Source organism: Carassius carassius, chromosome 26 (assembly GCF_963082965.1).
Source record: "Carassius carassius chromosome 26, fCarCar2.1, whole genome shotgun sequence".
Taxonomy (NCBI): Eukaryota; Metazoa; Chordata; class Actinopteri; order Cypriniformes; family Cyprinidae; genus Carassius; species Carassius carassius.
Window position 1 is genome coordinate 11,284,106 of NC_081780.1, and position 15,739 is coordinate 11,299,844.

The 15,739-nt window shown below is 35.3% G+C and overlaps 2 protein-coding genes across 3 annotated transcripts in view; one reads left to right on the top strand and one right to left on the bottom strand.

The window, feature by feature from the left end:
• The window catches only part of lrmp (lymphoid-restricted membrane protein), a 32,253-nt gene extending 28,925 nt beyond the window's left edge, over nucleotides 1-3,328 (bottom strand). Inside the window, exon 1 of the mRNA XM_059511189.1 lies at nucleotides 3,035-3,328. The gene's annotated coding sequence lies outside the window, so the exon portion shown is untranslated. The remainder of the gene's footprint in view (nucleotides 1-3,034) is intronic.
• Nucleotides 473-9,494, top strand: bcat1 (branched chain amino-acid transaminase 1, cytosolic). 2 transcript variants are annotated; one of them, XM_059511195.1, is made up of 11 exons: nucleotides 473-585; nucleotides 2,737-2,778; nucleotides 5,042-5,242; nucleotides 5,363-5,473; nucleotides 5,581-5,700; nucleotides 6,393-6,553; nucleotides 6,886-7,028; nucleotides 7,598-7,683; nucleotides 8,170-8,310; nucleotides 8,494-8,568; nucleotides 9,183-9,494. In XM_059511195.1, exons 1-11 carry the CDS (start codon nucleotides 541-543, stop codon nucleotides 9,219-9,221), a joined length of 1,164 nt encoding a protein of 387 aa, XP_059367178.1. In that variant the 5' UTR covers nucleotides 473-540; the 3' UTR covers nucleotides 9,222-9,494. The 2 variants fall into 2 exon arrangements, with proteins under 2 accessions (XP_059367178.1, XP_059367179.1); XM_059511196.1 differs by lacking the exon at nucleotides 473-585 and adding an exon at nucleotides 1,482-1,593.
• Nucleotides 9,495-15,739: the final 6,245 nt, after the last annotated feature.

The window sequence follows — 15,739 nt, forward strand, 5'->3', positions numbered from 1 at the left end:
ATAAAAGCAGTAAATACACTAAAAAACTTTTGTGGCCATGTGCATATATTGTGAATAAAAAAATGATAATGAAAAAAAAACATAAAGGTCTATGTAAACCTGTTTACTGCAATTCAGTCATTCTGCATTTCCCTTCTCCGCCAAAAAAAAAAAAGAAAAAAAAAGAGAGAGAGATAGGATAGTGCTATGCTGGTGTTAGCTGCCTTAGGAGAAAAGTGTTTAGTGTCTTAGGGGAAAAGCTTAGAGCATTTTAAAAAGTGCCCACTATCAGGGCGTTTAGTCCTGCACCTTATCCTATGCCTTTAAATATATTTTAAATATATTTATAAGTTTAAATATATTTAAAACTGGTGTTTAAATAAATTAACGTCAAAGTAGCCTACCAGGTGTTTTAATTTTTTTTTTATAATAATCAGTAATGATTGCACAAACCGTATATATGCGTCATAGCACATTTTCAAACATGCTTTGTTTGTTTTAGCACATTGGCTCTGCTATAATGTAATCTGTAAGAGGTTTCCAGACGGCGCACATTTCATCATGGCGAGCGTTGCATCAGCCACGAGCGCACCATCATCTCAAGAGGTAAAGGCGCGCGCATAGCATTCATAGCGTTTGAACTACACATTACATAAACCTATGATTTCATCCTTTGTGTGTTTGATAAATGTAGTTAAACCCTATCGTATTATTTCACAAAACCGCGTATGTCGGCACGTGCGCGCTCGGTGGTCGTGTGTGCGCGTTAAAACTGAGATGATCTCAGTGACTGAGACTGAGATAATGCTCAGTGAGATTAACGAAATATCTCTGTTGTTGTTGTTGTGGCGCATTGGTTTTCACATTTTTTAACGCATTATTCTGTATTGTTTTGAAATGCACAACAACGTTGACGATATGCTGTGTTAAATGGGAAATCTGTCGTATGTTATATAACGTGTATATTATCTCTTAAGAGATAGTCATGCATGCGCTCGTCAGACGCACGATGTGGTTACGCACATCTCGATGTAGGTTACTGATGCATTTACGTCACTAGACTAATGAAATAGGGAGGCAAAGTCCCGTTTTGAAATACTTTGTTGATGGAAATAAACTATAAACTATATTAGGTGGAAGTGTAGATAACAGGGATCTCCTTTTAATCAGTGATGCTGTCTACGTTGCTCAGGCACTAATGTTGTATTTATTATTTTTTTCATACCGTGTGCGTAATTCAACCCGGATCATCTTTTGAACTGGTATATCTCCCAGCGCTACAGTGAATTCACACTAAAATAATAGAATTCGAGTTTAACAGAGAAATATCACAATGGTCTCACATGATGAACTCACAGTGAGTCAGTCACATTGTGACCAGTATTAGCACACATTAGTGAGTGTGCTGTGAGGTGACACTTCTAGCTCACTGTGACCCTAAAGTGTAAACTGCTGTAAACATTGCAAGTGTAATGAAGGTCACTACATGGAGGTGTGCCTTTAATTCATCCTAGCGGATTGGTCACTAAGAACCAGCTCACTCACATTTCATTTCATACTTCAAGCAACTTCAAGTTAATTTCATGACCGAACGTGATGATGTCCAATAAGTGGGTGAGTTCATCAGGGGAGTAAAGTACTTCTTTGCTATACTTATTAAGATATAATGTTTTTAGGGAGGTTCACTGGAGTTGGGGTCTATGGCAATTGAAAATGACAGTAATTGGATTTTTGCTCCTTACAGTTTCATTTAGACGTCCAAAGTAAAAAGGTCATAATTATAAGGATGTCATAAACTTATGTTTTATATTGGATAATTTGCACTGCACTTGAGTGTTATTGAAACTGAATGCTTATACTCTTGCTCAAGTTACATTTCCTAGGCAAAATAATACTTTTTGCTTCTTAATTTAGACCTCCAAAGTACAAAGTCTTTTTTTTCACAAGTCATCATGAATGTTTTTTATTTTTTTTTGTCCACCAAGATTACAAACCTGTGATGCTCACTGCTAATGTTCTGTAGCAAATTAGTTTGACTCAGTGTAAATTGCATTTAGGCAAAACTATGCTCATTCATCCTTATGAGGAAACATCTTTTCGTTCACTGCAGCACAAGGTCTTTGACCTTAAGAAATATGTTATAATTATAGCTGTTGCTAAACACTTACACTTGGTTGGTGATCACTCTATAAACAGCTATTCTAAAAATAAAGGTTTCAGTTTCAGAACGGAGGTTGGTGTGTTCTATAGACAGTCAGGACATTTTTATTTATTTATTTTTATTTTATTTGTGCATCTAGATTTCTTCAGTTTGTTTCTGAAGGGTTTTACTTTCACTCAAGTATGAAAGTGCTTGACTAGATTCTTGGATTTTTAATGAGAGCTGTATATTTTGACAGTATCTATACTTAAAAATCATCTGTTCCCATCTCAGCTATTGCATATAACAAGACATAAGGAGGACTCAGTTTAGCCTAAGAATTAAGTGATATACTAGATATTTTGTAAGGGAAGACATTGTTAAGAGCATAAAAATGTAAGGTCAACATTGCTTATTCTTTTAGAGCAGAAGTAATAAATATTAAATGACTGAAGAGCATCAGAACTCTACGTAACATTCCTTCACTCAAGGCACTTAAAATGCTAGAGAACTTCAGAAATGTATCAAAAAGGAAATGATGTGAACTAATTGTATAATCCAACTTCAAATATGCTGATGCCCATTATTTTAAACGTTGTATTCTTGTTCCCTTTTAGGTACTTGAGAATAATGTGGCTGGCAATGCTTCTAGCTTTAAGGTAAGGCATATTAGCATATTATATACACACAATACAAATATATATATATATATATATATATATATATATATATATATATATATATATATATATATGTATGTGTGTGTGTGTGTGTGTGTATATATATATATATATATATATATATATATATATATATATATATATACATATATATATATATATACATATATATAAATGTGTGTGTGTGTGTGTGTGTGTGTGTTAGTGTGTGTGTAGTGTGATCAACAGCACTTGCCTTTAGCGAAATGTCCAATGGCATCATTCTGATGTTTGATTGATACAAAGACAATTAGAAAATCTCCTCCTCAGTCAAAACTTGATTATTTCTTCAAAAAAATCCACTTTTCTCATGGTTGTCTCAGCGACCACACAGTTTCCAAAATGCATAGCATAACTAACACATTTTGAGTGGCTATATAATCCTAGTCAAGTTTTAATGTCTTGAGTCGACTCAAGGTATACCCCCTTTCCCTTAGCATATTTTGACCTCCATGACTACGAAATGTGACCTTGGACTTCTCTTTCTGGCAGTTAACAGAAAGTTCCTAGCCCTTCCAAGAGGTCCCGTGCTGAGTAAAAGAGAATCCAGTCTCTCAGATCACTGTAAGCCCTGTCAATCAAGCTTGGCTTGGCTTCGGACATGCTCTCTGTCTCTCTCTACATTTCTCTGACTCAGGTGGTGATTTAAGCCTGAGTTCTTTTCAACACAGGCTTAATCACACCATTGCTATTAAGTAGACATAGTATTATAGTCAAGTATCTACAGTAATGCCTCAGGTTGGTGGCTGCTTTATAGTATATGCATGAGGGAAAGATCTAGTGTTAAAACAGGATTTAGTAAAGAACGCTCAAAAAGTAACAATTAACTCAATTATGTTGTTCTAAACCCATATGACTTTTCTGAACAATTTTTTAATTTTTCTTTTTAATTTTAGGGAATATGTTGGTCATTCTTTTCTTGAATTACATTGAATGGACAATGAAGCTTTCATGCTTCAAAATGGACATGCAAGCACAATTAAATATCCTTAATGTGCTTCATATGACTCATGCATTGTATTGAAAGTCTTATGATAGCTCTGTGTGGACAGACTGAAATTCAGTGAGTTGAATTTGAACACGTCATTTATCAACTGATACATGGAAATGATTCAGCTAAAAAGAATGATACATTCATTAAAATCAGGCATTGCTGTTTTAAATATGGCACATTTGAAATGTATGATACTGATATATTTACATCTTTGTTCCAGTCCCTCATTCATTGTAACTGCATGGGAAAGAGCGACACGTACATTCTGCAACTTTTTTTTTTGTTTGTTTCTTGAACAAAAGAAACAAATTGATGGTAGAAAAATTATATTTCAATGCTTTTGCATCCCCATTTTTATGGATCTTCACAAACTCCAAACTCCAAAACTCCAACCCTAAAGGAAAAAAATGGCATTTGCTCAAAAAAGCATTGAAAGATTTTCTAAATTTGATGTTATTTCCATCACCAGTTTTGCAAGTAAACACAAAGATCATTGAAAAAAGATAACTTGTGAGAAGACAGAAGAGGTGTTTGTTTTTGGGTTCATCATGGCAGCATGCAGAGCATTCTTTGTCTATTGATTAGGATAATCGCATTTAAGCTTCTTGAAGGGACTATATGAGGCCACACGTGGCAGTGACTTGGTGATGGCCAAAAAGCAACTCTCGTTACAGTGAAACCTCAACAAAATTATAGCTTTCTAAGAAAGCACTGTGTCCGATCATTCTTTATACTATGTAAGACTACTAATTAGCATACTAACTAACGAACTGAAAACACCATCATCAACAACAATAATAGTACTCCACTGTAAAACATGATTGCTCCCGAGACTCAACAGATATTATAGATGGTTGTTCAATTGGATCTATCATATTTATAGTCAGGTACACACCAAGCAAGTCTTCCAGATGTAAACACGCACGTCAAATAGATGTCTCTGAGATGTATGTGTGCTATCAGGGTTTGCTAATAAATGCAGTGTGGTGCTCACCTTTCCTCCATAATCTGGGATTACAGAGGGTTGCTGAAGGAACATGTAATCTCTGAAGGAGTGTCTAATCTCAGAATTTGAGTGCATTTCTGTCAGGCAGAGAGATCCAAACTAAATAGAGGGCTACAGACTGACCCTATTCTATGAATGTAAAAAGTTTTGGCTGGTGTATAATGTCATCTGATGCTGAATATTTTTGGCTGCGTTCTGTTTAGGCCACAGACACAGTGATACAGTTAGCTCAGACCCATAAGCCAAAACCTGACGTGAATGGCCTGGTGTTTGGGACGGTCTTTACTGACCACATGCTGACCATTGAGTGGAGTCTTGAGGAAGGCTGGCAGAAGCCGCACATCCAGCCTTTTGGGAACCTGTCCATACATCCAGGCTGTTCTTCCCTGCATTACGCTGTACAGGTCTGTCCTCGCCATCTGGAGTTATATCTGTGTGGTTAGGCATCACATAAAATCATTTGACTTCCATAGTTAATACATGGCATTTATTTATGTTTCAATGTAAATACGTCCTTTGTGCAGCTTTTTGAGGGTATGAAGGCGTACCGGGGGCCAGATAACAAAGTGCGTCTCTTCAGACCCTTGATAAACATGAAGCGGATGTTGAAGTCCGCCCACAGGGCCTGTCTGCCTGTAAGACTGACGTCTCTCCCCTCTTTATTGCATCCACATTGAGTTTTTAATGTAGATACAGACACAAAACTGCACGTCTGTTTCTCATTTTCTCTGTTTTTCTGAAGAGTTTTGATTGTGCAGAGTTATTGGAGTGCATCAGGAAGTTGGTGGAGGTGGAACAGGATTGGGTTCCTCACTCAGACTCTGCCAGTTTGTACATCCGTCCCACCTTCCTGGGCACAGAGGTTAGAGCTACACAAACACTCATTCTCACAATCATCTCATTTTGACTATTTTTAGCTTTTCATGTCTGTCTGAACATGCATTTATGACCGTGTCTGTTTAAACTGGAGTTCCAAATTAAAATGGGGTGTTCATGTCATTTTACATATCACAACACAGATATACAAGATTATTTAATTTATTCATTCTTCTTTAGAATGTTTTTTTTTTTGCATGTATTTATCTTATTTTATTTATTTATTTATTTATAATATTTTTCATAGTGGAACACTTTTTTAAGTTTTCTCATTCATTCATTCCATCCTTCTTTAATTTCTGGCTTATATATATATATATATATATATATATATGTGTGTGTGTGTGTGTGTGTGTGTGTACTTTTTATATTAACACACATTTTTTACAAACATATTTTTATGCATCAGAAAATGTATGACATTGATTTAAATATAATATAAATATATATATATATATATATATATATATATTTATATTATATATAAATTAATTAAAAAATAAAAAATCAATGTCATACATTTTCTGATGCATAAAAATATGTTTGTAAAAAATGTGTGTTAATATAAAAAGTATATACACACACACACACACACACACACACACACACATATATATATATATAAAATGTACTTTTGCGTAACAAACATGTGTTTTCTTTACATATGCCTGTTTACAGCCCACCCTTGGTGTCAAGAAGCCCAACAAGGCATTGCTTTTTGTCATTCTTAGTCCAGTGGGCTCATACTTTAGCACTGGTGCTAAACCAGTGTCTCTGTGGGCCGACTCCAAATACATCAGAGCTTGGAGAGGAGGGACAGGAGACTGTAAGATGGGAGGGTGAGTGAATAAATGAGAGAGATTTCATTATTTTACAACAAAACACTAAATGAATGAGGAGCATTGTTGCAAGCTTATTGAGCCAAATGTGTGCAAGCTTGGTTTAATGGCAAAGCCTCAGTAAAAATGTCCGATTTTTCTGTGCTAATCAGTGCAATCTTGTTTAAAACTTCTCACATGAGAGCAGAATTATATGCTGAGCTTCTCAGCAAAGCAGTAAGTACCAAATAAATTCCTGAAGGAGTGATAATGACACAAGACAATGGGGTTTTCAGGACTAAGACAGATTTTTGTGAAGATGGGACACTGTGTGAAAGCTCTTATTGTTTTAGGAACTATGGCGCATCTATCTATGCCCAGTATGTGGCAGTGGATTACGGCTGTCAGCAGGTTCTGTGGCTGTACGGGGACGACCATCAGATCACAGAGGTCGGCACCATGAACCTTTTCCTCTACTGGATCAATGAGAGAGGAGGTGATTGCTGATTTCATTTCTCTGTTTTGATAGATAAAGTATTTTGGTTATGTATATTTACTTTAACAGAAAATAGAGATTATGTGGAAGTCAGTGGAATTTTATGGAGGTCAAAGTAAATTTGCAAGACCTTCAAAAGGTTCAAATTAATGATTAAGATTCTCATGGAAGCTCATTTATGCCAAAGAATAAAAAATGTAATCAGGGTTTTCTGTGAATTGTAAGATATAAACTCTTGAATTGTGTGTTAAAACGCAAACTTTAATGTAACTTTGGAAAAGTTTTTTTTCTCATTAGTCCGAAGTGCAAGTTTCTATCACACAATTTCAAGTTTATATCCTACAATTTCAAGTTTATATCTACTAATTCTTAATAACGAGGGGGAAAAAAGTAATAATTGTGAGATATTAAGTCACTTTATTTATTTATTGTTTATTCCATGACGGACATACAGACCTTTAGTGGCCTAAAAGAAAATGCAACTTTGTAATTTCTTCATTAGAGACATAAATGGTATTTGAAAAAAAAGAAAAAAAGTTTAAGATGGAAACCCTGTTTTTTCTTTCCAGAGGAGGAGCTTGCAACACCACCTTTAGATGGCATTATTTTGCCGGGCGTTACACGACTAAGCATCCTAGAACTTACACGCAAATGGGTAAAACCTGTCTAAACCATACTATCAGGAAAAAAAGTGCAAAAAAAATCTTTTTGAGTACAACAGCGAGTCAATTTCACCCTGTTTGTTCCAAAACCTGTATGACTGTCTGTCTTTCGTGGAACACAAAAGAAGATATTTTGAAGAATGTTCATAACTAAACATCTTCAGTTCCCGTTGACTTTTTTTTGTCCATACAGTGGAAGTCATTGGGAACTGACACTGTCGAGTTAACAACATTCTTCAAAATATCAATTTATTGTGTTCCACAGAAGAAAAAGAGTCATCTAGGTATTGAATGACATGAGTAAATTACAACATTACAATTTTCATTTTTGGATAAACTATCCCTTTAAGGTACTACTCTGAACCTTTTAGGGGTAAATAAGGTTAAAAGTTGTCTCTTTTAAAAGGGCACTGTCCCAGTGACATTTCTACACATTTATTCTGAGAGTGTTTGGTTCAAAGTTTCATTTTATCTACCAGGGTGAGTTCAAAGTATCCGAGCGCTATTTGACCATGGCCGACCTGAGGCAGGCTCTGGAGGAAAACCGAGTGAGGGAGATGTTTGGTTCTGGAACCGCTTGTGTTGTTAGTCCAGTTGGCAGGATCTTGTATCAGGGAGAGGTGAGTTTAGTCTGTTTTGGATGGTAAGAGCACCACACATTGGTTCAGTATCAAAATATACTGGCGAATCAACAGATATCTGCCTCTGGGTCAAATTCTTGGCCAGTTTTATTGGAGCTTAACAAATTTTCAACATCTTTTCAACAACGTTTTTGTTACTAATACTAGTCTTTTGCTATATAGAATCTACATATCCCATGTGAAGGAAGCTTTCCTCCACTTGCCTCCAGACTGCTAAAAGAGCTCACAGATATTCAGGTAAGACACCAGACACACAACACACTGCATGACATATTTTATAGCCCTATTCATATAATGTATGTTAGTGTTATTTGAAACAGTGTTTAGAGCATAATAAATATATGCTGTTAAATCAATTTAAGTAAAACTCATCTCTGATTAAGTCTTGAGCTGGTTGATAACGTATTCTTTAACACAGCTTAAAGCGACATCATTGAATGTGCTTTTAAATGCAATAAAAAAAACAGAAATAAAGCCAAATATACTGGGTGTTATACAGGGTTACATTAAATGGGAAACAAATACATTCATTTAATTGCTGTCATGGTGAAATACTTGTTTAGGTAAGATTAGAGAGATTTTTGGTCATTTATGAACAAAAGGGGGCCTAAACATTGGGCTTTTGCGCCCTCGTGTGATGAAATGGAAGAATTAGGATCTTTCCTTTGGTCTTTCCAGTTTTTTACTTGTTGTATGGGGTTTACAATAAAAGAACTGTATTCTGACAACTCCTCAACAAGAACAAAAAACATTTTACCTCTGCCTTTCCATCCCAAACCATATTGGACAAACAGAACAATCATATTGTGTCATCTTGTTTTCATCTTTGTAACATCTTTGCTCTTTTGCAGTATGGACGGACCCCCAGTGACTGGTCTTGTATTGTATAAAGACACCTCAACAATGTCAACATGCTCAAGCTCTTCAGCTAATTTAAAACAACTTTATTTGTGGCTCCAAAGAATAAGTTACTTGCTAGGTTTATGTATGTTTAGTTTTTTACCAAGTCTACCAGCTAACTGAATCCTAGTCTAGCAATAACATGTTGCTCTTTAGCATACTAAACCACTCAGATGCCTCCTTAAGGTCATATTTTAATAATCAGAAACCAGCAGAGCAGAGTAGGTGACTATTTCATTAAAACAATATTATGATATTGCTGTTATATAAAGTATATGAGATATTTCCTCACTGTATAGTTAGATTCAGTTTTCAGTGGAACTATAAATGAACTATTATTGATGCTGATAATAATATGTGATTACTGTCATATTGCACAAGCTTTTTAAACATATGAAAGACATTTACAAATATTTAAGGTAGTATGTTTTGGGTAGATCTTTTTTCTGTGCATTTAAATGTTATAACATTTAGAAAGAACATGTTAATGTTTAACATCTAAAAAACAATGTTAATGTTGTAATGTTTACTTTCAGCTGATAATGGTGGTTACAAATGTTTTTTTTTTTTTAAATCTTCATTTCCAAGCGCACAATTTCAGAGTTGACATGGAGATTCTTTTTGCACCCAAAGAGAACCTTAAAATATATTTGTTTAAAGATGTTTGTACAATTGAACTGATCCGTTATTTCTTTTAGACATTTGTTGCTAGGAATAAGACTAGAACCGTTACAAAAGCACAAATAAATAGTATAGCTATAGAGATGTGTAATACTATTATTGTTAATTGCCAAAGTATTTTAGTGATGTTTTGAGTATTTTGTGATGTGATTCAATAAATAAATGCATTTTTAAAAACGATGTTGTATTTGTTCCCAACTGATATTGGAAGAAGCTCATACCAATATTGTTTCCTAAGCAAGTGTGTATGTGTACTGAAGGGATAGAGCACCCATAGATGAGGGAGAGGCGTGCTGGTAATGATACATGAGATGGTTTGAGCTCCACTTGCTCACACTTTACACACATTCATCATTATAACATGCCCTACTTACTTCAGACATCATTAATTCATTCCTGCCTCTCTTCCAAACAAATACTAGCCTATACACACAACATGTAAATGTCCTCTAAGTAGAATTGTACACATTCTCTAACTTGAATTTCAGAAAATGTGTGTGTGTTTATTTATATTTATATATGAAAACGTAAAATAAGCAGAAATGGTCGTGGCATAGCGGTCTGGATGTATGTAAATAGTCGCGTGGGTATTTATATTTATTTATTTACTTACTGCTGAACATTTATTTTTAACTTATTGGGAATTAACATTTCTCAGTGTCATTATTCTGGTGTAAACTGTAGGTGTCAATTAGACACCGGGTGTAGTAGCAGAAACAAGGGATTGTACTTTTCCCTAGTTTTTTTTTTCGTTCTTACTAATGTTTTGAAGATGACATAAGAAAAAACAAGAAAGATGCAGTACCACCTTTTTACACAAGATGGCGAAATATAACAAATGATGTAAAGAGCTAATGCTGGGTCTGAATGGATTTGAATCACTGATTTAAATCAAACTTTTTTACTTTTTTTTTTAAAGTTAAATCCAAATTAAATTATTAATGAATTAAGACCAAGTTCTTGTTTACCAATAAACGTGACTCATATTTATACCCCCACTAACCCCCAACATGACTTAATAAGGCTCAGGTTAATGGTTACATGAAAAAAAAAACCTGAATGTCAGCTCCATCCAGAGCTAGTTCAAGTGACCTAAATCACTCCTGAACTGTGAAATAATGCTCTTGCCTTGAGAAAAGGAGAGAGAAACCAAAATGGACCTGAGGGAGACTGGATCCAGAGCGTGCTGGGATCAGATCACTTTTTTAAGCAGAAGCATATTGATTTATATGGAGCTGTAATTGCTTCAATATGTTCTGGATGACTCCCCCGTAATTGAGGCCTGGCAAAGACGCACTCCTGGAAATGCCCAGTGCCAGGCAGCGGGTGGAGAGCCACCCACCCAATCCCCTCTGCCAGCAAGAGGGGAGAGCCTCCCCAAACCTGCCTCATCTTCATTTACAGCAGAGGCTTCCCTGTTCGCAGGTTCACTGAGCATCTGCTCATCTGATAAAGGGCAAGAATTTGGCAAAGCTGAAAGCTGAAACTTGCAGTCCATTAAAGATTTTGTACTTTCATTGCACCTTACAAGCTGGCAGTGGTTTGTTATAACAACATGTACTTTCTTTTTGCCCTAATTAACATAAAAACTAGAAGATATTGTACAGCATTAGTACAGTAGGACATCAAGTTGTGTTTCAATCTTACAAGTAAAACAAAAAATGTTGTTGAAGTTAAATGAAATGCATTGAAATATGAACTCTATAATAATAATAATAAATACAAATATTTAAATATCTTTTGATATCTGGATATTAATTATGTCTAAAAATATATATATACATTATTTTATTTAACACGGTTTTCCCCCTGATGTTCCTATTGGAACATATATGTGGCCTATTTTGCAGTTAGTATCAGGGGAGATTTTCTCATTTTCTTTTTCACATACATCAACATTAAGCTTAACAATTACAAGTCAAATGTTTTACCCAGATGACATTCCCAGCGGTTGGACCCACCATGACTTTGTTCTTGATGTATGAAGTAATGCTGATGGGTTTCCCTTTGATTTCACCACTTTCACCAGACATGACCGTCAATCAGAGGAGGATATTTAAACAAGAGGCAAAACTTGATACCACATAGCAACAATGAATGGCAAATCTCAACATTTGACGGATGATGGTTTGATAACACACCAGGGTGAACAAACACATGTGAATTCACATATAGCACATAGACTCAAGCTCTCTTTCTCTCTGTCTCACCCACTCAGAGGCGTACGGTATCCAGTTTATGAAATTCCAGCAGGAAGCATTCTGTCCAGTCATTATTAATGGTAGCTGAGAGAATGATTGCAGTCCTTGTCTCGCATGCTAAATGAAGCACCGTATTTCCACAAATGTCAATGCACTATGTAAGTGAATGGTATTAAGTTACTTTATCAAAAAGGTCTTTTGTATTTTGTGTGTGTCTGTGTGTTTCTGGAAAGACATTTAATAAATATTACAGGAAGAATCCATTTAATTAATCTATGCAATTATTTATAAAAAAAACAGTTGTATTGTTTATGTCCATATGTAACTTTAAAAAAAGTAAACTTCACCTGTGACATTTCAAGCATTATGTGTTTACATTTTGCATTATAATTAACTATAAATAACTTGTTCAACACGGTTTTCTTTCCTGTGTATTTCCTGCTTAAACAGGAAGTTAGGGCAGGGAATTTCAGAGGGCCCATCTCCTACTTTGTAAAAATCAACAAGATTTGGTTACATACATTACAGCCATTAAATATGGTTTCCCTATTGCTATTGGTTGCAGGTGATTGTAGGGGGCGGGATATTCTCATTCTAGAAAACATTTAAATAGACACATATCTTTGTAGTACAGGATGAGTCATCATTATCATTCATACGGTTTTCCCTAAAGACAAAATGTAAATGTAACATTTAAAAAGTGAATTTTGTAAACAATTAAAAGTAGGAAATCGATATGATGCCAGACAGACTCAAACCTGCTTCTTCTTATGATGCTTTAATGTTGCAAGCACCACCGTACCAACATGAATGAACATATTATTGTTTCTAAACCATCCAAATGGTTCAGGGCCAACATGAAATCCTCTTTCAGACCATTTGATATTGTTCCTGAATGAAGCAAGGACCACCGTCTCCGATTCTGCAGGCTTGGCAGGTCGAGCCAGACAGATAACACTGTCAGACATTGTCTCTCTAGAGTCTGGAGCGGGTGAAAAAAAAAACTTTTTTTCCTGGTCAGTGGGTTCACACAGACAGGCAGGCAGACGGCTCCAAAGAAGAGCAAGTTGGCAGAGGTACAACAAATGTAAGTGCTGCCCAGTGTGGAGCAAGGAGAGAGAGAAGGTCAGCCCACTGCATCAGACTCACAGTGAGGCATGTGCACAAAACCCACTGTATTACTTTACATTTAGCCATCTCACGACACTGGGGGGTTTAATTCATTCATTCTGTAAACACGATCTTGTGGTTTGAACTCTGTTGAGCTTACTGTTACTCTCCATTCACAGCTGTTGTGGAGAAGAACCACAGTCAAAGGGTTTATCCTTAAGTACTTACACGCATCTGAAGTGATTGCGTGACTTCTCTCATATGATACATGGCTGTGCATATAAAGTAGGCCTACATTACTAAAAAAATAAAATCTCTCCAACTAAAAAATGTTCAGTGACTGAGTCCATCTGAAATTTCTAGTTGGCTGAAACGTGCACTCATTAATTTTTGGTTGATGTTGTGCTGGCCAATAGAGCATTCGTCTTGGACTTCCTTAGGCCTACTTGATACTGACACCTGGTGGCGTGAATGTAGCAGTCATTGTAGAAAAGCTGTATATAAAGACATCCCCACGTGATCTATTTTGTGATAGAAAGAAGTTAATAACACAAGATCACAGAGATAATGCAAGTAGTATTGAGCTGGGCATGTGATTTCAATATGGCGGCCTCTATGAGGTGACCCTCTCCAAGAAAAAGAAAAAAAAAAACACTTTTATGGTTACAGATATGGTTACAGATTATGGTTACAGATATATATATATATATTATTTAAAGGTACTATATATTTATTTATATGTAAAAGGTTTTCAAGACTTAAAAACTTCTTAAATTAAATGCATTTATTTAAACTTAAGAGGGCTTTCCTACTTAAGTGCAAAAAGCACTCTTAAGTTCAACATTAATATTAATATAATTATATGTAATATAAACTAAAATATATTTTCATACTTATTCAAGTGACATTTTTTGTCATGCATTTTTTTCTGGAATTACACATTTTCAAAAATGAAGTTTCAAATGAGTACATTTAAAATATATTATCCTTAAATGTCATATTAAATAACACACTGACTGTAGTGAAAATTATAATCAAGTACATGTGCTTCCATATGTTAGTCAACCCATTATAGTAAGTGTACTACTTTAAAAAAAAATTACTAAATATTATTAAACACTAAAATGTAATATGTATTTTTGTTTAAATAAAGTACTTAAGTATGTTGCAGACATATACACTCTCTTCATTACTATATTATTATTTGCACTTCTTTTTCACATTGGTGAGATTTGAACCCATGACATTGAAGCTTGCTAGCACCATGCTGTTCTAGTTAAGCTACAGGAACACCATGGTACTAAAATGTCACTAAAGTCAGCTTAACTGAAAAGACCTTTAAGGAACTCACCATTCATTTGGCTTTGCAGAACAGTAAGAGTTTTGCAATGTTCTTTTCGTCCTGTACATACTAATTAGATTCATTGTCCACTGTTGCTCAGCAAATATAGAGTTTCTTTTACTGCAAATAAAAGGTTGACTCAGCATTATAACTATATACAATCTTATTAGTAAAGTGGCATTACATAATGATTGATTAAACCCATTTTCTTACTTCAATACATTATGCTTTGTTATCTGAACAATATTTTTACAGTGAAAAGTGCTGTATGGTTAAATCAGTTTTAAAAGGGTCAGATTAACTCTCCATGTGCCATTGCATATTGTAACAATTGTTTTTCAGCAACGCCGCTAACCATTGAACAAATCCTCATCCTGCTGGTTGACCCATTGCTGGCATCATCAGTGAACATTGTTCTTTTGATGAAAACATGAGAAAAACATCACAGCAATGCCTGTGCCATTCTAACTCTTTTGCCCAGTGAACACTGACCACAGACAGCAGGAGTTTGTTGGGTGGTTTCTAAAAACTTCCAGAAGCAGTAATACTGGCCATGTCACTTCACATTGACTGCTGTGTCCCCTCTGACCACTTTTCTTTGATCATGTGAGAGAGACCATACTATGTAAGCACTCCTATTGGCTCATCATGTGAACTACGAGATGGTTTTAGTGGAGGGAAATCTTCTCCCAAGTCTCAGTGAATGCAGTGTCTGTTCATCGAAGCAATGAGAGAGCTCATTCCTCTGAGGTCAGCCAGACCGTACTTTGACAAAACTTACCCAAGAAGCCAGGCTAAGCATCAATCATCTAGACAGGAATTATATCAAATAAATACTCGACAACCCCTTTTCCACGGATTATGTTATTGCAGTGTTTTACACATATATGCGCTGATGAGTGTGGATAATGTGGTTCGGTTTCTAAATCAAATCAGATCATTTTATTGTCACGTCAACATTTACAGTGATGATGGATGAAAGTCTTGGGTGTGTGTTCCAAAAACAATGCAGTGGTGTAGTGACAGATATCAGACCACAGCATTCGAAGTAATATACTCACAGTAAAAATGTGCACAATATACTCATAGTACACAGAATATATATAAGAGCTATATTGTTTTATCAATATCTAATCTCAAATTGGATATTTTATGGCATGATTTACACGTTCAA

Bases quoted from the DNA above. Each gene is read 5' to 3' on its own strand.
- bcat1 (XM_059511195.1), top strand. From the start codon at position 541: ATGGCGAGCGTTGCATCAGCCACGAGCGCACCATCATCTCAAGAG. The intron at 5,474-5,580 runs GTAAGACTGACG...GTTTTTCTGAAG, and splicing joins CCCACAGGGCCTGTCTGCCT to AGTTTTGATTGTGCAGAGTT. The intron at 7,029-7,597 runs GTGATTGCTGAT...TTTTCTTTCCAG, and splicing joins CTGGATCAATGAGAGAGGAG to AGGAGGAGCTTGCAACACCA.